Genomic DNA, 24,379 nt, shown 5'->3' on the forward strand with positions numbered 1-24,379 from the left:
GACTGTTACTGTGTGTGTGCCCAATACATTTTCATTATCAGTCTAAAAGCTGCTTTTTCTTCCCAGTTCGATTTTCCACCTGCTTAAAGTCAGGAAGGGGTTTGAGGGTTCTTCAGTTCCTCTTTCTTGCAAAAATCGATCTAGAATGCTATAATGACATTAACTTATCTAAGGACTGCAGCTTCAGAATCATATTTTTACTCAGGTGTTTTTATGTAGCCTTTGCATTTTTCTACACTGGCTGTTCATAAAAGTTGATTAATATTTCTGTGATGATGATTCTTTGTGATGTCAAATGTTCTGTCATAATCCTCTGGCTGCTTAGTGCATTTGGCTACTTGATCCTCTGGATTAGTACCCAAGAAGAATTTGTGGCTGTGGAGGTAATAATGGAAATTTTGGAATGTTTTTGTTGTAGTTTATAATTTGGCTAGTGACAAATGAATTGGATTTATGATTTGAAATGCTGTTATTGAAATATGCATAAACTTATTTTTGATTGTGTATTTTTTTCAAAAGAATGTACCATTTCCTTCATTCTTGGCTTTGTGTAAAGGTATATTATGAATGAAGATGAAACAGGAAGCAATGAAAGATAGTAGTCTAAAATTCAGTCAGAGACTTAGTACTATATCTACCAATGATAGTGAACATCATACTCGTATCTACAAAAGGGAAAACCCATCATCTTGACAGATTGACATTGCTATTGTTAAATTATATATGGGTTATCATAAGCATTACAAATTAAATTACAAAATAGGTGACAATTTGTTAATTAACACGCAATTTTTATTCATGTGCTTTCCTTGTGTAACCTAAAAATGTTCTCATGTCAGTTTTAAAAGGGATCTTCTATTTTTTAATCCCATAATTTTTTGGAAAATATGTATTACATTATTTATATAAATTTATAAGTGATAAGTCTGCAGGAGGAACTTGCAGACGGCTTTTGAAATTTGGAAAGCCCTAAAGCCGTTTGTGTATAAATCTTAGAAACTTTGTTACGAATTCTGTACGTATATATAATGTTAGATGAAATTGTTGCATTTTTCCTTTATAATGTAAAGAAAAGATACTCTGCCAGAAAAATAAGAGTACAGGTGGTCATATGAGTAAATGGCTATTTTGCTAAATTGGCGGGATATTGCTTAGCTGGCGATGGTTTTGGTGAGAATTCGCCAAACTTGGCGACATTTTTGTCCAGTTCTGTATATTTATAGTGGGTATTGTAATTTAATAACTGTAATTACTCTGCGTACGTAACTGTAAAATTATCTGGCCCATAGATGTAAGTTTAATTGTATGTGCCTTTCAGTAATTTTAAGAACTACTAGAGATTTTTTGGCAACCTAGGGAAAACTGCATGTAAGCCTTGGAGGTAGCATCCGCATTAAAAGTAGTTGTTGCAGGGCTGGCCCTAGTACTTTTTCTGCCATATGTAAACCTCAAAAGTGCTGCCCCAATCTTCAAAAACTTTAAAATGAAAATAAAACTGATTTATAAGAAACATAACTAGTAAAATACGGTCAGAATTTAATTGAATAAAAACATTAACATTTGTAGAATATCTACGAATTTGTTTAAAATGAAAAAGCACACAAAGTTGAAACAAAAAAAACAAGCTTAAAACAAGTTAATAACTAAATTAAAATAATATCTTTCAATTCATTATTCAATTTATATTCAGTGGCCATCATGGCTAACCCCATTAAGACAGTTTTGAGTAGACATGGTTCTTAAGTTATTTTCTATTTTTTTATTTTAGAAAATGATATTTCACCAGTAGCAACAACAGGGAAGTCGATGGGCAGAGTTAGCAAAATTCTTCAAGCAATGCTTAAATTTGGCCTAATTTTAAGGGAATTAATGAATACAAGAATATCAACTGAACCTTCTTCCTTTTTTAAAAGAAACAAGGACTATTTCATCAGCCAATACTAAAGCATTAACACATTAATGGCGGGGGATCTTGACGAAAGTATGCTAGGTAACGTGGCACTGATTGCCTGATCTATAGTAAAGAAAAACAATACTGTATTTCTCTTTTGATTCTTGTATAAGTTTATCTACACTTTCATATGAAAAATTTAATTTTTTAGATCAGACACGATAGCGTAGCTGACATGAATGACATAGTTGATGGACACAATCCACATAGATGACACTTCAAAGTTTTTCTATGTCTGTTTTGTTAGTTAACTTTTCTGCTTCCAAGAAAACAGGGTTAAAGATTCAGCCGATCTTAGTTCTTTTTTTAAAAAGTTAACGATTTGTTTAATAAATCAGTGGCTTGGGATAAATCAGAATCTTTTGATTGAAGTAGCTTACTTTTTGGATTAATATGATTCAAAATTTTATACCAAATGGCAATCAAGCATAAAAATTTTAATTATTTTATTGTGCTGAACAAACCACTGGCCTCATCTTGAATCATATTATCTGTTCTTACATTTTCCCAAATATTTAATAAACCATTGTGAATATTTTCCATTTCAAAACCGAGCTTTCGGGAATTTTCCAATGATTGTCCTTAATGGCTTCTGTATAAGAGTTTTGAAATGTTTTCTTAATATGGCCCGCAGGAAAGTCTATGCAAGAAATGTATATAGCTTTTGAACCATATTAAAAAAATTGACTGCCTTGAAGAAAGATTTTGCCATATCGTTAAATGTTTTAAGTTTAATGAATTGTTGTTATCAGCCATGTAAAATGCTCTGGGATTTAAAGTTTTAATTCTTGAATTTACTCCCATTTTGTCACCTTACTATTTGAACCATTGTCATAACCTTGATCTCTTATATTTTCTAATTTTAATCCATTTTCCCCCAATTCTAATAAAATTTGACATAATTTCTTCCCAGTAATCTTTCAATAAGAGGAAAACCTAGAAAATGTTCATTAGTATTGCATTCAAAACCTGCTTCTAATTGGTCAATGGAAGTACTATATCTTACTACAAATTTCATTTGTTCAACTTTATTCACATCGTCAGTACAATCAAGGATAACTGAATAATATTTCACTTTTTGAACTTGTTTTATAATATTAGACTTTATATTATCATGTAATAATTCAATAATTTCATTCTGAATGTTTTTTTTATATGTTATGTTTTCTTCATTACTGAGGATTCTATGAACACATTCCTCCATTATTTGGTCAAATTCAGCTAATAATTGAATTAACTTCAGAAAATGTACTTTGTTATGTTCATAAAGTCTGTTGCTTGTACCTTGAAGAACTAGAGAAATTCACCAAGCAATTTAATAGGTGACATTATGCATAGAATTACTTCATGCCAGTATTTAATTTTAGAATTAATTAACCTTTTTACAGCTGGATCTACTGTCTTGACAAGTTTCTAACCATGATTCCAAATTATTTACATGAGTTTTCGAGCCTTCATGCTTTCCTAGTATTTTGCCAATATTTTTCCACATTTTATAACCCTCGTTTAAAATCGAACTCAATTATGAATGACCAAAATGTATACAACAAAAAGAGAACACAGAATCTTTTGACACTGAATATACTAACTAATCTCGTGACACATGCTCTGCATTTTTAAAAATTCTGTTATAGTACTTTGCGCAAAATCTTTGATTTGAAATTTGATTGTCAAACTTAAAACCGTAACCAAATAAAGGAGATAATGGACATTTTCTAACTAAAAATGTTCAGTCTGAGTCACTTATGCTATCAGGCCATAATCCTGGGTCAGACCAAGTTTGGTTGAGGCATCCTTCATTTCCCATAGTAATATCTATTACCTTGAAACCTGTTGAGCTCTGTTCCTGTGTGGAACTGTAAATGTTATTATTAATGCTGCTGCCATCTTGATAATCCAAATCAGAATTGATAGTAGGGTCTGTATCTCACCATCACATAATTTTTTGCTTTGGAAATACTTGCATCTCCTTAATAAGCTGTGCAGTGCTCTTGATTGCTCCTCTAACCTCTTTTTAATATTGTCCACAAAACAGTCTTTTTTTTTTAAATCGATTATTTGGGGTCTAAAGTTCTAAAGAATGATAAAAAAAAAAAATAACTTAGATGCCTTATATTGAAACATAGGAATTTAAAGAAAATATTATACGTTTCAGGTATACCACAGAGCAACCATCCAGAAGTTTTCCTCTTTAAAATTCCAAAGTTAATAGCAATAAACATAGCAGAAAACTGTATTGAAATTGGTTTAACAATTCCCCAGAAAATTACAATTAAACTTTAAAAATACATAAGCCAATGTGATTGAAAAAAAATAGTTGAGCGGACTTAGCAGATTAATATAACAAACAATACTAACTTAAAACGGGTACAACAAACAGTACTAACTTAAAAGCATTTTTCACATCCACTACACTGTAAATGTTACTTAAACTGCATCACTACCACAATCCATATAAACTTTATGGACATTATTGCATAAATAAGGCATTGTTTTAAATATTGACTCTTTTACTAGAGGGTGAAAAAAAGTTTCTTAAAGATTCAGGCAATCAGAATATATATATATTTAAGTTCAGTTGGTTTTTGCAACTGTAGGCAGTTGCTTACCATCCCTACTGCCTAGAGCTGGCCCTGGTTGTTTAGTTCAGTGAATGTTAGCTTCACTCTTTTGATGCACTTAGCATTGAGTTGCAGTTAATGTCCTTAATGGTTTGAAGTGTAACTAATGATTGTACTCTGTGATACTGTGAAGAGCTGTAGGAATATTTTTGTGGCAGATTACCAAAGTCTGAAGTGTTTTTTTGATAAAATAAATTTTATCAAGCTGCCATCAGTTCTGTGTGCATTCAGTCTATTATGAACCCATATACGCAAGCAACAGTATTACTTTTTTACTGAACTTCAAGAGAACATAAATAAGATATATTGTTGGATACATCTCCTGCTTCCTGAAAGGTGTAATGTAATGGGTAAAAAAAAAAAAAAAATAGAAGCTATCTGTAATTCTTTTCTTACATGTACTGTAAATACAAGATAGTTGTCCATAGAAAGGCCTTTACTTGTGTTGCTAAATTATGTTATTAAAATTCCTGAACTTGCATGCCTAATACACAAGGTTTAGTTCAAAAAGCAATGCCTTCCCTTCCTGTTTATGCTTGCATACTTCTTAGACTGGTAATTGCTATGTGTATTTCTAGAATTAAATAATACAATCCATGTCTAAGTCTTATTTATATGACAAAAAATGGGCTTCGTAACATAAAACTGTCATGAAATGCTTAATTTATGTAACTGAGTAATATGGGATTGCCTGTGAAAATATATAAATTGGTTGGTGGAGAAACGAAAAATTAAAGAGTCATCAGGTTGACCTCCAGGTTATATATAATGCTAATTAATTTTTGATTTTTTGACTGCTTCATATTTAAATAATAGAAGTTGTCTTTGATTTAAAATAATTAATTCCCTTTTTATCTACAGTTTTATCTTGAAAAATATGCAAAATTTAAAAGAGAATTCAGCACAATATCGGCAACAAGAAATTATGAAACTAGCAGTAGTGATACAGTGATTTTTTTCCCTAGCATATTGTGATTTTTTAATATCAAATTCTAAATATATTTAAGAAGTTTAGCTAGGAACATGTTAATATTAAGGAATATAACTATTATGCTGGTGCAAATATGATAATATGGTTAAGATGCTCTTCCTGCATATATTTTGACAAATATGATCGTGGTCTTTTCAGAGATACTGAAATGGTGTCTTGAACCTTATATACGGTTTCATAGAGGTGCATGTAAATTTAACATGCTTTTTAGTCATTACTTGCAACCATTTTGAGCAAACCTAATTAATGAATTTCTTAAAATGAGCAAATAAACTAGCATCTGTGTCTTGTCATTTACACCCGGTAGGTAATTAATTTATTGGCAGACAGCTTTTGAAAAGTTGTTTTACAATGAAATTTTTTGAAAGACCTCAATGCTTTGAAGGCTATTGGTGAGGTGTAAAATTTGCTTTCTCCATTACTAATTAACTAGCTTAATGATAGCATGAAATTCTATTATGATGAAACATGTTAAAGGAGATCAGATTGATTCACCTTTCTCTTATATTTCATTCATTAATGTCACTATGCATCAATATTTATTTTTTCACTTTGAGCTTGCATTTTTTTTTACTGTGTATGTCACTCCAATTTCAATCCATAACTTAAGGTTTTATGCATGTAAAAGTTCTCCAATTCCTATCATATTGGAATCAGGTTTTTCACCTATATCTTTGAGTGAAACATGAGTTTTCTCATGAGTGCTTCCCTGTACAAAGCTTTGTGCAATACTGATAACAAGCACACAAAGTAATTTTGCCTTTTTTCCTAGAACATTTTTTGTGAAGGATCATATGTTATTCATCTTTATTTGGTAACAAGACAGAAGTGTTGACAGTACTCCTATTTGAATGTAACTTTCGTAGTCCATTATTGACAATTCCTTAGAAGATTTTAAAACAGGCCTTCAAGTGTGAATATTTGCTAAGAGGAAAACAAAATTTTGGGGAAGATATTGCTGATGTTAACATATCTATTATGTGGTTATCTTTTACCTTTTCACAATTTTACAGAGATTGTATCAAATGTTTTACTTAGAGCTTCATGGTAAAGAAATCATCAGGTTGTTCTTTTAGCAGGTAACCACAAAGTCTACGAAAAACATACCATATTTGACGGCATATAAGATGCACATTTTTTCCTAAATTTGGTCTAAAAAAAAGTAACCTGCGTCTTATATGTGAAGGACTTAGGTTAACTTTCAATACTGAATGCTATTTTTAGCCTGGATAAAGGTCTAGACACACATAACTTTTTCTATATCTTCATGTGTGTGGCCTTTTAAATAAGGGTGCATCTTATGTGCCAGTGCGTCTTATATGCCGTCAAATACGGTACTTTGCAGGAGGAATACATTACAAGATTTATTGTGTTTGACATTTCAAATGCAGTGGGGGTAAAGAAGAGTGTGTTTTCTTTATCTCCTTGACTAATGCATTGATTATTTACACAATATTATCATGTAATGAGCAGTATGATTTGAAAATTCTGTGTTCTTAACTATAAAAACCTCCTGAAAAATGAAGATTTATCTGAGAATTTAAATTACTTTGGAAATGTTCCACCATTACATAAATTGGAATATATGCACAATAGTTATTCTTACATGAAAAAGTACTTTGATGATTAAGTGTATAATGGCAGAAGTGCTGAGTAGTAGTTATAGCATTTCTTGCATACAAATAGTTGATCAACTCTTTAAAAAACATGGGAGCACAAAGTCAATTCAAATTATATTGCATTGTTTAGCTATAACTATGCCTCTTAGTGTTTTTATCAGAAATTTGATTCCATAGTTTTTAATCTGCCCTTTTCACTATTCTGATTTTTTTGTTTTAATAAAACTGTAACACTTAAAAAAATATTGTTTGTAATCTTCAGTAAATTTGTGAGAAATAAAGCAGCTGAATCTTAATTGTTCTCGCAGCAAGTATTTTCAAAAGGCAGATATATTTCAAAAATACTTAAAATTTTGTAATATGGAAAGATGCAAATATTTTAGTGATATTATAAAGGCTTGTAAAGTAGATCTTCACCGATTCTGCATGAATATGTTTGTTTCAGATTTATTGGCATTTTGTGAATATATGTTTCATATGTATGTTTTTAGGGTTATAATACAGTTTCAACTAGCCACGACCCATCTTTGATGGCCAATAGTCTTCCACCCATGTCTAGTTTCAGGGACCCGTCCAGCCATAGAACACCTATGGCCCATTCATCTGCCTCTCCTCTTTATGGCCAAACTACAAGCCCCCCAAGTCCGTTGAGTTCCTCCGACCCACTTGTAAATCGAGGTGCTCAACCGACACAGACTGGGGATACATTAGGAAAGGCTCTTGCCTCGGTAAGTATTATTTAATGACTTAATTATGATGTGTATGATGTATAATTTTTGAGAGCTATAATGTACATAAATGTGTTGTATTATGTACATTTCCCTCCCTTCCAATCAACAGATATATTCAGCTGAGCCGCCTGGAAATAGTTTTTCTTCTACTCCTGCTACACCTGTTAGTTCACCTTCCCCTCTCTCTGGTGAGTAGAAATTAATACCTTCCATTTTGGTAGTCATATTGTTTAATTTTCAGTGACATTAATTATTTAAAAATTTTAGGGGTTACACATTGGTCTCGTAGTGGCACTCATACAGCACCTACACCAAATTCTGGTTACTCTGAGGGGACGTTACTTCCACTGGTAATACATCTTATTTATTTTTAAAGCTCTCAGTAATTAATTTCACATTGCAATAAAATTTGATTTAAAAAATGCCATTTTTCTTGTGCAGTGAATTAAAAGCATTCCTCCCATTCAATGGGCAGTGTTCTTTTTTTTTAATAATTCTGAGCTTTGATTCAAATTCATGAAATTGATGCTGTAAGATTTGATCCATGTTTCTCTATGGATTGTACAGCTGTTTGTAAGTGAAATTTTTCTGCGACTTCTGATAGTAGATGCTTACTAAAGGGGGCAATGTGTGTTTTCAAATTGCTGCTTTATGCTTAATGAATAAACTTCACCATCAAAGATGGATTTGATAATTTGTCTGATGACATTTACATAGTGCATAAAATAAGTTTCTGAAAAAAAAATTCATGTGTAAGAAAGGTATTTTAATTAATGACACTTTCATGAAAGCAAAGTAGTGCCTAATATTTGTGTACAAAATTTTGATTTAATGCTAGGAAGGAACCCCCAATACATGTGATCTTTTATATATGTTTTTCCTAAAGTGTTCTATATTGTAGCAGTTTTCAATCCAAACATACTTTAATGATCAATTAATCTTCTTGACTTTAAATAAACTTACAGTAGATATTTTACATAGCTGTTACTTAATTTTTTTGTCAGTACAAATCATTAATCTTAATAGTTAAATTTTGCTTACACCTATTTCTTAGTTTCTTGTAAATATATATGAAATCCTGAAAATTAGTTTACAAGGGTTATCTTCAGAACCAAATTATATTTGGACATGATGCTGCACATAATTGTTTGACACATATGTTATTTTTTCACATATTTACTTGGACATGAGAGTGGCTTTTTCATGCCCAGTTTAAGTAATTTGGCATTGTGCATGCTAAGTAGCCATATCACCTTTGTTTTGTTGGATATTTGTAGCTAGCAGAATATTGCTTTGAGAATTGGGATTAGGTGACTATCTCTTGGTCCAAATGTCAGAAATGAATGATAGTTAATCACACAACTTCTATCAAAATTGTTGGAAGAGTTCCAAAATAGAAACAGAAATGTATAGACAAACATTGTGATGGAGGAATAGCAGATTCTTTATCACTAGCAGCCTCGGATGATATCTCATGACATCTGGTAGACATTCAGTGTATACACAGAAATTCAGTGTTATTTCAGAAGAAGTCCGATTTTGTGTCAAAATACCTATATTAGAATGATGCTATATATAAATCTAATACATATCCTAAGTCGCGCTTTCGAGATATGAAAAACGCAAGTTGAATTTTGTTAGTCGTCCCAGTAGAACAGGAGATATAGAATTGTCCCCCCCTTTTTTTGCACAGTTTGAGTAAGAAGTCTTGTAACATTTTAACTGAAAGGCGTTCAGTTAATCATCATGCACATTCAATGTAAAATCATAACAATCTCTAAACAGTGATGATGCTTGCTGTTTATTTAGGGTGCCATATTTTTACATTATTTCTCACAAGATAAGAAAGGGGGAAGAAAGATGAGACTGAGGTAGCAGGTAAGTAAGGTTGTTTCAGAATTTGAACGAATTTATATTCAGAACATTGCTCAAACATTGTAAGAAAATTCATTCAGTTGTATTTGGATTCTAACTCCAAGGAACGTCACATTGTGTTTATATGTCATGAGATATGAACCTGATACTTTTATGGAAACTCGGAAACATGAAGCTTATGTCTACAATAATCGGGTAGCATATTTTATTATATAGGCTCTTGTACAAAAATAAGAGAAAGCCTGTGGTGACTCAATTTCAACAAAAGATGCATTTTGCATGTGTCCTTCTATGTGAGCAAGAAACTTCACAGCAAAGTGTTAATTTGATATGATGAGTTAAGACATCCAAAATTGTATAATGCAAGATGTTTCCAGCCCATGGGCAAGTGTAGAGTTTTAAGGGAGGCATTGAGATTTTCTGTTGTATGATGGGGACTGTAATTGCATAGTAGTGCCAGGTAATTTTTAATAGCCTTTGGTACTAACAGTTGGATTTCATCCACTAGGCAAATTTTCCCATGGCAGATACAATGATCTATTACTAAGCTTTGCCAAAATGGGGTCCAGAGGCTGTGTGCTGGTTATCATAATGGGCTATTTCTCAAGCTTTCATGAAGTCAGTATCTTGTCAAATTATATATGCGAAAATGTGTAAGAAATATGCGAAGACATATTTCCAGTTTAGGGGGTAATATTTACAAGCATGTGTGTTAGAACACTGTTGCAGTATTTGTGTGGTGTTTTTTAAACTAGCTTAAGAGGAGTAATTTTTAAATTATTCATATAAACTAATCTTGCTTTCTTTGCACTTCTGACAATTGCACATAGAATATTTATAAATATATTGTACTAAGAAAATAACAACAAGGCCATGAACTCTTAATTCAATCATTGCCATTAATATTTGATGGTATGTTAAATATTTTAATATGATTGCATATGTTTATGTATGTATGGGTGGCATACATTGGCATGTTATAGTGAGACTAAAGTGTTTTATAAGTTCTTTTGCACCCTATTCTGCTCTTATGTCTAAATGGAGTAACTAAAAATATTAGTCTTATGTATTTCTCCTCATTTTTTTCTTTTAAAATGACATTTTCAAAGGGTGCAGAAATTAATAAAATTGTGCAGAAAGAATAAAAATTTAAATTATCTTAGAAAAGCACTATGTTATTATTCTTGAAATATTTGAAGTGGCATTTAATAGATTATTCTTGCATTTTCTTTTGTTAAAAAATTATTTATTGCATGGAATTTCTTTTCTTGGGTCGTTATTGTTGCCCTTTACTTTTTTTTGAATGTTTTATGAATGCCTGATCAACTTTAAAACATAAATTATAATTTTATGGGTTTTTGAATATTTTTTGAATGTATGTATATTTTGTTTTTGATTTGCATGCTTTTTCTTCTCATTGATATTTTGCATTTGTCCTGTATTATTTTAAAATTGTAGCAAAGTAGACTGGAAGACAGACTCGATGAAGCCATTCATATTCTCAGAGATCATGCTGAGGTACAGTGATTTTGTTTTTATGGTTTCAAACTGAAAACTTTGAGGGTTAGCATATTTCTCTATAAGCATTGTCATGTCTTAGAAATAATTTTAGTTTAATAATATACTAAATTTTAAGAACAGAGTTCTAAAACTAAATTCTAACAAAAATATTTTATTAAAAAAAATTAGCTGGAATAGGATGTCATGTCAAATACTGTATCATAAATGCTGGATCAAGCTTTTGTCATAAATTACGCTACACTATAAAAGGTTAAAATTAATTATTCAGAATGATTAACTGTTGTCATTAAATAAATAGTTTCATTTTTAAGTGTTTTAAATGTAACTTCTTGCAGACTTCTTGATTTATTTAGTATAATAAAATGTATTAAGTTTAATATTCATGTTAAACCTTTAGGTGATTATCTGAAATATGTCATAGTCCTTATTAGAGTAGAGAGGGGTTGACTTTAAGAATAGTATAATTATCATTAATGTGTTTATGATCTCATAAACACGGATAATTTTTAGAAATGGTCATCATGTGTTATATTTTACTGTATCTGTATTCATGTGTTCATTAAAGCGTTTAGTTAGCTCAAAGTGAGTATAGAATGCAGTTGTTGTCTCACTCAATGGTTCTTCTCTGCTTGTCCCAACATTTTTGTTTTTCCTTTGTTTGTCATAACATTCTCTTCTGTGTATTTACGTTAGATGACTATGTAAATATAGTTATTTGTTGTTCATGGTCTAAATTCTCAGAAGTATTGTCTCCTAGCATGTTCTAAGCATGAAATGTAATCTATCGAATATTTGCTTTGATAATGGACTTAATGTTATTAATTGCAGTGCTGAATACATTTAGGTCCAGTTCTTTAACTCATTTTTGTCATAGCATTATTTTTCAAATAAGAAATGTTGGGAAAAAAAAAAAAAATTTTTTTTTTTTTTTTTTTTTAAATATTAGCCATAGCATTGAAATTTTATGTATGGGACTGCTGTAACATCAGCTGTCTACCTTCCTTTTTTATTTCAGTTGGCAGTACCAAACTTATATTTATAGTATATATTCAAACCCTTACCCAGCTTAAAAGTTCTTACCTGGCCTTTATTTTCACAATTGTTTTGCCATAGTCATACATCCAGTAACAAGTATTTTAAATGATGAAAAAAATATTCATGTTTTGGCAATGTCAGATTTTTTAAAAATAATCTTGAACAAATAATGAAATCTAACTGAATGCCGGTCTCCAGTTCATACAGTTATGTTTGAGATATTTGAGAAAGTTTTATATTTTTATGAAAAAATAAAATTAGAAGAAATTTGACTCCCATGTGACAAAAATTTACCACGATATTTAATTTCAAAATTTGCAATTTTTTACTACATTTTGTCTTGAGGGATTAGTTAATTTAGAATAATTCAAGGAAATAAGTTTAAATGAAGCGCAGCAAAATATCTGTATAATCTAATAGGCCATACGGGGAAGTTGTGGTGTTCACATCAGATTTTTTTTTAAATATGACTAGTTCATAAAAATGTATATGTCACCTAGACTTCGAAGAAACTGTTCAGTCTTTGATGAAAGAAATAGACAATATAAACAGTCATATAAAATCTTAAGGGAATGCATTATAGTATGAGATCATAATTTATAAAATAAACATCTATTCATGACAGTGTCATAATGAAGTAGACTATTTTGAAGGGAATATATGTTACATAATAATACTGAAGAACACATATTTTATAATGTTTTAACTAAAAAACCCTAGATAACAAATATTTTGATCCTATAGATATATAATATATGAATTTAAAGTAATCTACTTTCCCCCATTGATTTGTGGGTGGTGGTCGCACTTTGAAACAAGCACATATGAGCTAGTAGGGGGGAAAACTTATCTTTTTTTTTTTTTTTTTTTTTTTTTTTTTTTTTTTTTTTTTGTGCACATTTCCAATAAATGATAAAATTTGTGAATTTAAAAAAAAAATTCTATTTAAAAATTGCATTGTGTGTAAATTTTTTACATTGTTTTACAGAGCAAATGATCAGTCATTTTTTATGTTGTTTTACAAAGTAAATCATTAAAAAAATTTAAAAATAAAAATTTATGTAATTTTTCTATAGCTGTGAAAACATAAGAACCTACATAATAAGGATGTTCAGATAAATAGATTTAAAAAACTCAACTCTGTTAAATAAGGATAAAAGAAACTCATTATTTTTTTTTTTAAATGTCAAAGAACAAAATTATTTCTCGTGAAACTGTTCAAAGCATGTTTTGTGTTTTTGGTACTTGCATAGACCAACATTGCACGTTTCGCACATGTATCTTGTTCTTTAAAGTTTCTCTCTCATTCTACAAAATGTATATTACTGGGATTTCCATTTTACTGTTCTGCACTGTTTAGTCTGTCTTCATATGGCATATAAAGTTTATGGTTTTTTATGTTAATGGGCAGAGAGATGATTGGTCCTTTTTGCTTTGGTATGGATCCTTCGTTTCCCATTCATATCATAATGCTGATTATATCAATTCTAAATGACTTGCATATTTTTAGACTGGGATCACTTTCTGGATGCGTATAATGAAGGCATTTATATTGGTGACATGGTAAATTTATATCATCATTTTCTGACTGATCATCACTTTCATCTTCTGTATTTTCATAAGCAGGAGGGAAGGGGGTAAAGGAGCATTTTTGTTTCTATCACTTTCATCCTCAGAGACCACTGATTGTGGATCTGAAAGTAATTATTGAAGCTAATGCATCAGCTGTTTCTAGCCCTTTGCAAGACATTGTAAATCTGAGCAATAGAAAAAATTATTTATAAAATATTTTAAACTTAAATAAAACTTAAAAGAGAAGCTTTAGTAGCATTGATAAGGTTTTGTTTCCTAACTTTTACAAGCATTCCAAATTTATACTTTCACATAAACATACAGCTCAGTGCTGCACGGGAATGAAAGGAAAATATGAGACATTAAAAAAGACAATCTTTCTTTAAAACAAAATAATTTTTGTGCATGAAGATTGATTTCTTTTATTCATTTTTTGGTATAGGCATCTAATTTGATTTTAAAATGATAACTGTAAAGGTGAAACTGTTTTTTTAGTTAGCTTAACTAAGTCCTTGAAGATGTTGCTTTACATTGTATTTCAAGAATTATGAGACTTAACCACTTGCGCAAAAAAGATGTGCCAAGAACGTTGAGATGCTTTTGTCTCAAACTGTGCGCAAAAATGAAAATAATGTGGTGCACACATCGCCTAACAATGAGATTGTTTATTTCTCGAGTTACAGCTCTGGATTGCACTCGCAGACACGAAGCGGCGTAAATAAGACACTTTACCGCTTGTTATATTGTAGCGTACGGCACCGCAACCGTGAAGTTTAATCATAGCGCAAGTGGTTAAAAATATTCTTGTATAATTTACAAATAATTTTGTTCTTTGGTTAAATACTATATATATCCCATTTTTTGTAATATTGAAACATAATTTAAGTAATCATAGCCATGTAACATTAAATAGCTTTTGAGGAACTTAATGATATTTTTCAGTCTCACTCAAATACACAAAATAAATAAATAAATGAAAATAGAACATATTAAATAAATAAAACTTTCAGATTGTTTACCAAAGCATAATAGTTAACCACGTAATCAGAAAACCGAAAAGCTTGTTTTTGACTTAATAAAATATGTAAATAAAATGGTGATAAAATATATAAACACACATAATTTTAAGACATCAAAAATTAGGCTCAGTTACTCCATTTATTATATTAAACCCATAAAGACATTTTATATTGGTAAAAACCATGTCTCCTATTATTCGTGTGGGCTTTTAATAATAATAATAATAATTAATAATTTTTCATGCATTTGGGGCAATTATCTCAGCGGTGTTATTTTTGTGTGCTTTTTTCACATGCACTTTTATCAGGGAATTAAATTTTAGGCGCCTAATTCCAATCAGCTGCATGTGGAAGGGTCTTAAATGGTATAAGAGCCTGATCATTGCCCCCCCCCCCCCACACACACACATACACACACAAAGTGGGACTTCAGAAATTGGATTAAGTCTTGTTTGATAGTATGTTGGGTAGAATTTGTGATCATGCCACTTATTGTCAGCTGTTGCAAAAAGAGAGGAAAGGAACTCAAAGAGTTGTTGGTTTATCATTCTGGCATATCCCTGCATGTATAGGCTAAAAGGTCAACACTTTTCATTGCTGTGTATGTTAATGCTCTTGTCATAATGAAAGAATAACGTTTAGTGATATACTGTGAAGTATGCCACATATTAAGCTCAGGATGTTATAAATAAATAAAATTAAGAGAGTAGAAGATAGTGTATAATGTGAATGGTAACTTTGTTTTGATATTTAAAGATGTTTTTCTCTCCAACCGTTCTTATAAAAATTCTAAAATCTGTTTTCTCTTACTGTTATTACTTAAGTATCTCACAGATTGTGCATATAAAGTATGATTCCAGAGTTAGTGTTAAATGACAGAATGTATGTGGATGTAAAGGATGTTTTCACATGAATGATATATCTGTACATCTTAAATCTACAATAATACCATAACTACAATGACATAACAGTGTTTACAGTTGTGTTCAAACTTTTTACTGGATTTGCTTCTTTGTAATCCATGTGCATCTTTTTATTATTTTGCTTTATTTTAGTATCAAATTGATGTGTTCTGATCAGAGTTTGAATTCACATATTTGTAGAAATAATTAATTGATCTGTTATTGTCTTCATTCATGATTCTTCTTCTATGTACCATACCCTTCTTAAATGATATAGTGTTTGAATCTAACTTTAACAATGTTGAGTCCCAGATGAGGCATGAACATTTGTGACTATAATGTCTTTGAAAAATATAAACTTTAAATTTCTATCAGTCTGAAAGTCCTATCTGAAAATTAATGGTAGGGGAAGAGAGATGCAAGATCCTCTGATTCAATCTTTTAGGTACTTTAAATTTGGATGGAGTTTAAACAGAATGCCCTTGTGTGTTTTGCTTTAACTTGAATGCATCTTATGATTTCTTGTTGTATGTACAATTATCTTTATAGTAATTGTTTTTTTCAGCCCTATAGTTTGAAACACATTAGATATGTATGAAGAATTTTTCCATGCATAGATTTCTGTTATATGTTCTTTTTTTTTTTTTTTTTTTTACCTTAATGTCAAGTTCTGTGTGAATTATAAATTCTTCCATGTGACTTGGCAGTCTTGAGGAGTGATTGGGGAGTATTTAGTTTGAAACATATGCATATATATACACTGGTGTGCAAAAATTAAGGACGAAGTCGAAAAATTAGCATATCAGCTGAATGAAGAGGCAGAGCGGACAGAAAGACCAATCAGGAGATTAAGTAAGGTGATGTACGGTAGCACATGCGCAGATATGCAGGTAGACGTAATGGGGGAGTGTCTGAGTAGTATAAAGCATGTTGTCGTTGTAAGATCAGTATTTCTGGCAAAGAGATTGCACGCCGTATAGCAGTTAAAATGACACCGAGTTGCTGCCTAAGCGAGAAATGGCGAATAATCAATCTGTTAGACGACATCTGGATGCTTTTACCCGAGGTCGAATCATTGGGAAGTTGGAGGAAGGCCGCAGTGTGACAAGTGTGGCTGCAGAGTTCGGAATTGCTCACAGCATCGTTTCACGACTTTGGAGACAATTTCAAACTACAGAAACAGCTATCTGGGGGTTTAGTAGTGGTCGTCCACGAGGAACCACACCCGCAGATGACCGGTATATTGCCTTACAGGCCGGAAGAAACAGGCGGCAGACAGCGGGAGAAATCGCTAGACACACGACACAGGCGACTGGATGACCGATATCACGTTTTACCTTGGCCAGAAGACTGCACGTTGGTGGTCTGTTTGCACGACGCCCTGTACGGTGTGTACCTCTAACGCCTGCCCATTGGAGAAGGCGTTCTCTGTGGTGCCGGGAACACCGGAATTGGAGAGACAATGAATGGGGACGAGTAATCTTTACAGATGAGAGCAGATTCAGTCTGAGTAGCGATTCTTATCGCATACTCATCTGGAGAGAGCGGGGAAGCCGCAATCATCCCTCGAACATCATTGAAAGAGACAGGTATGGAGGTGGCAGTGTTCTCGTTTGGGGAGGCATCATGCTTGGTAATTGTACAGACCTTCACATCTTCGACGCAGGTTCAGTCAACGGGACCCGTTATTGTAACGAGATTCTTCTTCCATATGTGCATCTTTTTAGAGGCGCTATGGGTCCGCAGTTCCTTTTCATGGACGACAATACACCATGTCATTGCACAGTACCTGCCGAACAGCTCTTAGAGAGTGAGGATATTGAACGTATGGATTGGCCTGCACGATCTCCGGATCTCAATCCCATCGAGCATGTATGGGATTTTCTAGGCAGACGCTTGACAGCTCGTACCTTACCACCAGTAACGATTCCGGAGCGTCGATTGGCGCTGCAAGACGAATGGGCAGCAATGCCTCAACAACTCATTGACACCCTCATTCTCAGCATGGGCAGACGCTGTGGAACCTGCCTAGCAGTCAGGGGAGATCATATCCCCTATTAACTTTCTGAAGCCGGCTGGTACAGCAGTTGTACCAGGAGAATGACTTTCTCAGACGCCGGCATTGGTACAACTGTCGTACCATCCATGCCCTCCCCATTTTAGAGAATCGCCTATCTGTAGATCTCTGGGTGGTCCATTGTCGCTGCTCAGAGTAGCCGCTGGCTACGCATTATTTTCCTCTTCTTATCAGTTTGGCTACATTTAGGCAAAAACCGCAGGTTTCGTCTCGCGCCAATATACTTGAAAACCAAATAGAGGCCATCTCTTTCTCAATCTGTCTCATAATTTTAATGGTAATTTTTTTAGTACTGTTGCTGTGATTATTACGTCAGCGATTTTGCACGCTCTTTAAGCTTACCATATTTAGTGTTTTTTAATCATAACAAATAAGAATAGATTAATATTTTAGATTTAATGCTCTTCTAGAAAATAGGTAAAACCGCTTTTATCATTTACTTCCTTTTCATACTTATGAATAATATTTTATTTTGACATTTTTTATGGAGTGCATAAAACCCTTAAGAACTGTTAACTCTTTCAAAGTGCTTCTATTATGTAGGCAATATTGTCTGATTTATCAGGAGATAAATAAGAGACAATTGTATGCATAATAGTGTTTGTGATTTTCATTCATTCAGTGATTGCTTTCAATGATTTTCATTGATTGTAAATTAAATAAAATCAATTTATCTTTAGACCCTCTTTTAGGATGAGATCTGCCAATAAGTATTTAAATATCAGTAAAGCTCACGTTACTTCTAAATTGAATCAAAACATCAGTTACATTGTATAAAATTTTGGCCAGTTTTATTTGCTGAAATTCTTATACTCCTCAAGAGATAAAGGCAATTCAGACAAGTTAATAAAAAAATATCTTAAAAAAAGGTTGTTATTTTGTCTGTAATAAGATGTATGTCAACTTACTATTAAATGTATGAAAATTAGAATTTGATTACGGAAAAGCACGCGAACGCTATCTGCTTAAGGGGATGGATGCTTTCGTGTAAACCTTTTTAAGAGAAAATTGCTCGCATTTACGTTCCTGTTGGAAAACTCCACATGTAATCAACCCGTTCATCAGGTTTGATTGGATTAATTTTGTTCGCTTACTGAATTACATCAAAGCACACATCAATTACCTGTATAAGGGGAGTTATACCTTCGCGGAGGACTTTCTAAGAGAAGCTGGCTTGCATTTACGTTACACAAAAACCGTGAATCCAACTCTTTAGCCGGGATTCAAACCCAAGCGAGCTACAAGTGTTCAGCCATCTTTACTGCTCTACTGAAGAGCCTGTAAAAATATTGATAAAGGAAAAGTATTGAAATAACCGGTTTAATTTACTAACCTATATTTCTCAATCGACAGTACATAAATTACGCATATGATAAACTGTATTGCACTTTTCTCCACTATTTCATATTACGATGGAATTATTGCATTTCAAAGTTATTTCTCATGAATTAATTTTGCTTCGTTCATGATTTTTGATATTTTCAAAGAGAAAATTCCACACTTTAAATTTAAAAAATACACGAGAAGATACTTATGCAAAATTTGGCATAAACGGTTTTCTTAATTTTGCTTTGAAAATATTCCAGGGTAATCGTTTTCATTACTGGAAGAAATATGAAAAACAGATTTACTACATTGTGTCAACACCCAGTATGTCCTTATTCTTTTGAAAACGGGAAAGATTACTCTTTCTAAAATAAATTAGAAAATATATTATGTGCAAATAGAATATTCGTTGAAAATGAAATAGACTTCAGCCTTTGGATATAACGATGGTTTTAGACGAAATTTCTACCTATGAAAAGAAATTGACGTATAATTAATTCTTCATGAACATTTAAAACCGTTCTCAAAATTCTTTTGATGATTCCATGTATAGGTCGCGGATTTTTTTCTCTGCTAACATAAACAAAAGCCAATTTTACAAAGAAAAATTCTCGTTAAAGATATACCTTCTTTGCCTGATAGTCCAATGTAATATTTGTTAAAGTTAAATGATTAAACGCAACCAATGTATCTCGGATTTTTATATTATAATAACAAAATTATCGAAAAAAGCAGATTTGAATCTCTGTTATTGTTATGTAAAGCTTTATTATTGCTGTAAGTTCATCTCAAAATCTAATTGTATTGAATCTCATTCTAATCATCTATTGGTAATAAATATTATTGTTATTATTTCATTAAATTAGTCATTACCATTATTTTATTAATGAAAATATGTTACTAAAAATCGCATTCCAGCCTGCAGACTTACAAATCTAGTCCGTATTTACTATATTTTGTTAAATTTTGTTCTCGCTTTCTAATTTCGAATATGAAAATACACGAATATAAATGAAGAGTGAAAACAAAGTTAAAAAATTCACAAATTATTTACGAGATTGATTAGAAATAGTGAGTGAAATGTAAACATTGTGTACATTTTGTTCTAAATAAATTGTGCACTGGATATGCATCCAGTACTGCATATTTATTTATGCACTATTTATTTAGAACTTCATTTAAATGAAAGCGAAATAATTATCGAAAAAATTGCAAATCTAGCAACTCCTGTACTATGGGACATAAACGTCTGACAAACATGTAAATTTTACTTCATCCATGGAGGGGGACTAACGACTTTTCTCATTAGGAAATGTCAAAGAGGGGGCAAAACTGTTTTGGATCGCGCCAGTCTGAAGGCTATATTATGAGAATTTCGGCCCGGTTTTAGAAGGTTAAAGACCGGATGTTTCTTGCTAGACACCCATCACAGGGATGATGCGCTCCATGCTATTTTTTCAATAAACCTTCTTTTTCTCCCTCTGATTTCTCTTTTATTTAGTGTTGCTTACATTACTCATGTCCTTACGTATTGGGGATCTTACGGTATTAAACGTGTTGATTTGGAAAGCTTTTGTACAAAGTTATATTGAAAAAACCGTCTCGTCCTTAATTTTTGCACACCAGTGTATATATATAATTACAAAGCAATTCTTTTGAAAACAAAATATAAACATGCTTAGTATATTCGCGCATTAAGCTTCAGAAAAATTATCATTAAAGACATAAAGTAAGAAATTTAAACTAATATTTCACAAAGACCAAAAATTGATAATTCATAATTAATGAATTTCAAAAACATTTTTAAATTCTTTGTTGCAATTATTTGAAATTTATTAATTATGAATTTCAATTTTTGGTCTTTGTGAAATATTAGTTCTACATATCTTACTTTATGTTTTTAATTATATCTATGTACATATATATAATTTCCATGCATAGCTTTCTGTTATATGCTGAATATTTTACCCTAATATCAAGTTCTATATGAATTATAAATTCTTCCATGCGACTTAGCAGTCTCGAGGAGTGATGGAGGAGCGTTTAGATGATGCAATTAATATCTTGAGGAATCATGCAGAAGGACCAGGGATTCAGCCAGTGCCTCCTACAACCAGTTTAAATGATATTTCCCCGGTTACTGCACATTCCAATGGACTTATTGCTGCACAGTCCTATCCTGGAGTAGCAATTATTTCTCTGGATCCTCATGTGGTAAGAACATTTTAAACAAATTATTAAAAAAAATTACTTTCATCGTGTTTTCTTAATGTTGCTGTTCTAACAAAAAAATTCTTTCTAGGCTGGTCCAACTAACCTTCCAGATAATGTTCTGAGAAGTAGAGGGTCTCAGTCAGGCACAACAGGACCCATAACTGTTTCTCAACCTTTTGGTGAGTTTTTGCTTGTCAAATAGACTATTTCACAATTTTTGCTTTATGTCTCTAATGAAAGTTTCATTGGTAGACTTATGTATAAGTGAACTTTTAACAAGTTCAGTGTTGCTGATTTTCTCTGGTTGAAGAAAACAGTCTCCTATTGTTAGAGCTTAGTTTTTGCATGATTAGGAACAAAAAATATTTCATAAGATGATTCTTTCTTTAAAAGTTATGGTCTTTATGCCTATTTCAAACTAATTTTCATGTTTGATAGGGTAGTTGAAAATTAATTTTTAAAAGCACTATAGCTTGTGTTTGATTTTACTAAAAATTTTACTTAGTAAGCAATCATACTGTATTCTTGTCAGCATTAGGAGTCAAATCCATATGTACTATTTGGTGAGTATGTTTTGTAGTGGAACTCCCGCTGTTGCTCCTCCCAAAAGAAAGCTTGATTCCAAAACATGCCGAGTAACAATAAACTATTTCTTAATGAAATACAGCATGTAAAAACATGCTCAATACAGTCTTTAATGATAATTGCATACTTGCATGCCCATTTCAAATACATTTATTTAAATAGAATGGGTAAAAATGACCATATGGAACTTTATATATGCTCAGTTACAGAGTTACAGAATATATATGCTGTTAGGTTTTTCATGTTTCGTAGCTGGCATATCAATTCAATAGCTATAAATTTGTTGGCAGTAAATTGCAGCTGAAAGTCAGTTTACTTCCATGATGCCCCAGAGCATTAAAATGGTGATGCTATTAGTTCTTGAAATATAGTAGTGTAATATTAATGCTGGAAAAATTAAAACCATCTTTGAAATGGTTTATAATAGGAGGACTGCATAGGATAACTGCATTTCTTCATTTCTCACTTGCCTTTGGTGAATTAGACTGCAATATCACATTCCCAGGTGTTCACTAGTGTCCTTCCATATGAGAACAAAACTATTATTTCTTTCAGTTGAGTTTGAGCAGACAAGAGAAAATTGGTTTAAACTAGTGTTTCTCTAACTTCTTTGGTTTACTGTCCAATTTCAGAAAAAAACTGATTGCTTAATGTCCTCTGGGAACACACATCTATGAATCTATTATTACTTAGAGAATAAAGCAGCTATGGAGAGGTTGATTTAAATATATAATAATGAAATTGTATAATAAACTAAAAGTGAATAGTGACCACTCGGTAAAGTGTAAAATATATATTTTTCAAATTTAATTAGAAAACTAAGTGATTTAAAAGAAGTGTGTCACCTCGCAGCAGAGCGGGAGATATTCATTTCTTTCAAATTCAATCAACAAACTCTGTGACTGAAAAGAAATGTGTTGCCATTGCCTGAAATAAAATGTTTTTTATCTTGCCAGTGTGCTGGCATTTGACATTGTTCATGGTGGCTGCCATGAAAGTGGCATTTATGTTAACAACATTTTAAAATCTCCACAATTAGTTACCTGCAATCAATTTCTTTTTCCCTTCATTTTTAAGCTATTAGAGTTGTTATTAAACTGAACCAGTGTTCCATTTAAATAAGGGAAAGGAAATGGTATGAGAAATGTTTGGGCATTGGTAAACTAGGATGAAGTTTAAGTAATTGCTTCTGTGCCAGAAATTGTTGGTACCAAGACCTAAATTTAAATTTCAGCTCTTTATTTGCTCAGCAAATTCTGAGGTTCAAAATGCTACTGAAATTTTGCAGGAAATAGATCCAAAAGGCAGTTGAATGCATGCATTTCTAAAATACCTTGAAATTGTTTCTTGAAGTTCAGTTTCAGAGCTTTCAAATCTTGACAGTATTCAAAAACATCAGTAGCTCAGTTCCGTCCATCCCAAGTTTCTTTTACAATGGTGGGATGAAAAGTTTCTGGCCTCACTTACAGATGGTGCTGGTGGAGTTACTTTGACAAAGGCACTTCAGAGTGCTGTCTTTGTTTAATAATTCTTGCATATTTCAAAGGATTTGTGTTTGGTTGTTTTTATCCTGTGTTGTTTTAAAATTTTCTTTTGTTTTTAACCAAGTATGGAGAAAACTGAAGTGTGACCTGTGATATATTATTATTTTATTAAAGGCTTATCTCAAATGAATATTTAAACTGAGCTATACACTACACTGGGAGAATCTGTTCCTTCGTTTACGACTGTTAAAACATGGGTTGCAGATTTTAAAACTTGTTTGTACAAGCACTTTGGGTGGAGAGTATTCTGGAAGACCACTACAGATGAAATTGTTAGAAAAGTTCATAAAAACATTATGAATGATTGCGAACTGAAACTGACAGAGGTTGCTGAATCTGTTGGTGTATCCAAAGAACAAGCACATCATATTTTAACTGATATTTTGGGTATGAGAAAGTTGTCAGCAAGTTGAGTGCCACGATTGCTAGCCTTGGATAAAAAACTGCAGCGCATGACAATATCAGAACAATGTTTGGCAATATCCAGCTCAAACCTAACTGATTTTTTTGCTCCATTTCATTACTGTGGATGAGACATGGATCCATCACTATACTCCAGAGACCAAGCAGCAATCAAAACAGTAGACAGTGAAGGACAAATCAGCACCAAAAAGAAAAAAGTGCTGAAAAGGTAATGGCAAAATTTTTTTGGGATGCTAAGGGAATTTTACTATTGGATTATCTAGAAGGCAGGACTGTCAATGCTGAATATTGTGCTAATCTTTTGGATAAATTGCATTCCAAAATCTAAAAAGACTAGGTCTGGCCAAGAAGGTCCTGTTTCACCAGAACAGTA

At 32.0% G+C, this 24,379-nt stretch overlaps 1 protein-coding gene across 6 annotated transcripts in view; it reads left to right on the plus strand.

Annotated features, from left to right (window-relative positions):
• Positions 1-24,379, plus strand: part of da (transcription factor daughterless) — a 178,611-nt gene that overhangs the window by 116,043 nt on the left and 38,189 nt on the right. For 4 of the 6 annotated variants that reach the window (XM_035353356.2, XM_085807873.1, XM_085807871.1 and 1 more), the window contains 6 exons: positions 7,674-7,910; positions 8,023-8,101; positions 8,181-8,263; positions 11,247-11,306; positions 21,257-21,454; positions 21,543-21,633. In XM_035353356.2, the coding sequence (XP_035209247.1) occupies positions 7,674-7,910; positions 8,023-8,101; positions 8,181-8,263; positions 11,247-11,306; positions 21,257-21,454; positions 21,543-21,633 (748 nt within the window). The remainder of the gene's footprint in view (positions 1-7,673; positions 7,911-8,022; positions 8,102-8,180; positions 8,264-11,246; positions 11,307-21,256; positions 21,455-21,542; positions 21,634-24,379) is intronic. The other 2 variants (XM_085807869.1, XM_085807870.1) reach the window with 2 other exon arrangements.

The sequence above is a fragment of the Stegodyphus dumicola genome, chromosome X1 (assembly GCF_044657685.1).
Source record: "Stegodyphus dumicola isolate Sdum_Otavi_A_Nest chromosome X1, ASM4465768v1".
Classification (NCBI taxonomy): Eukaryota; Metazoa; Arthropoda; class Arachnida; order Araneae; family Eresidae; genus Stegodyphus; species Stegodyphus dumicola.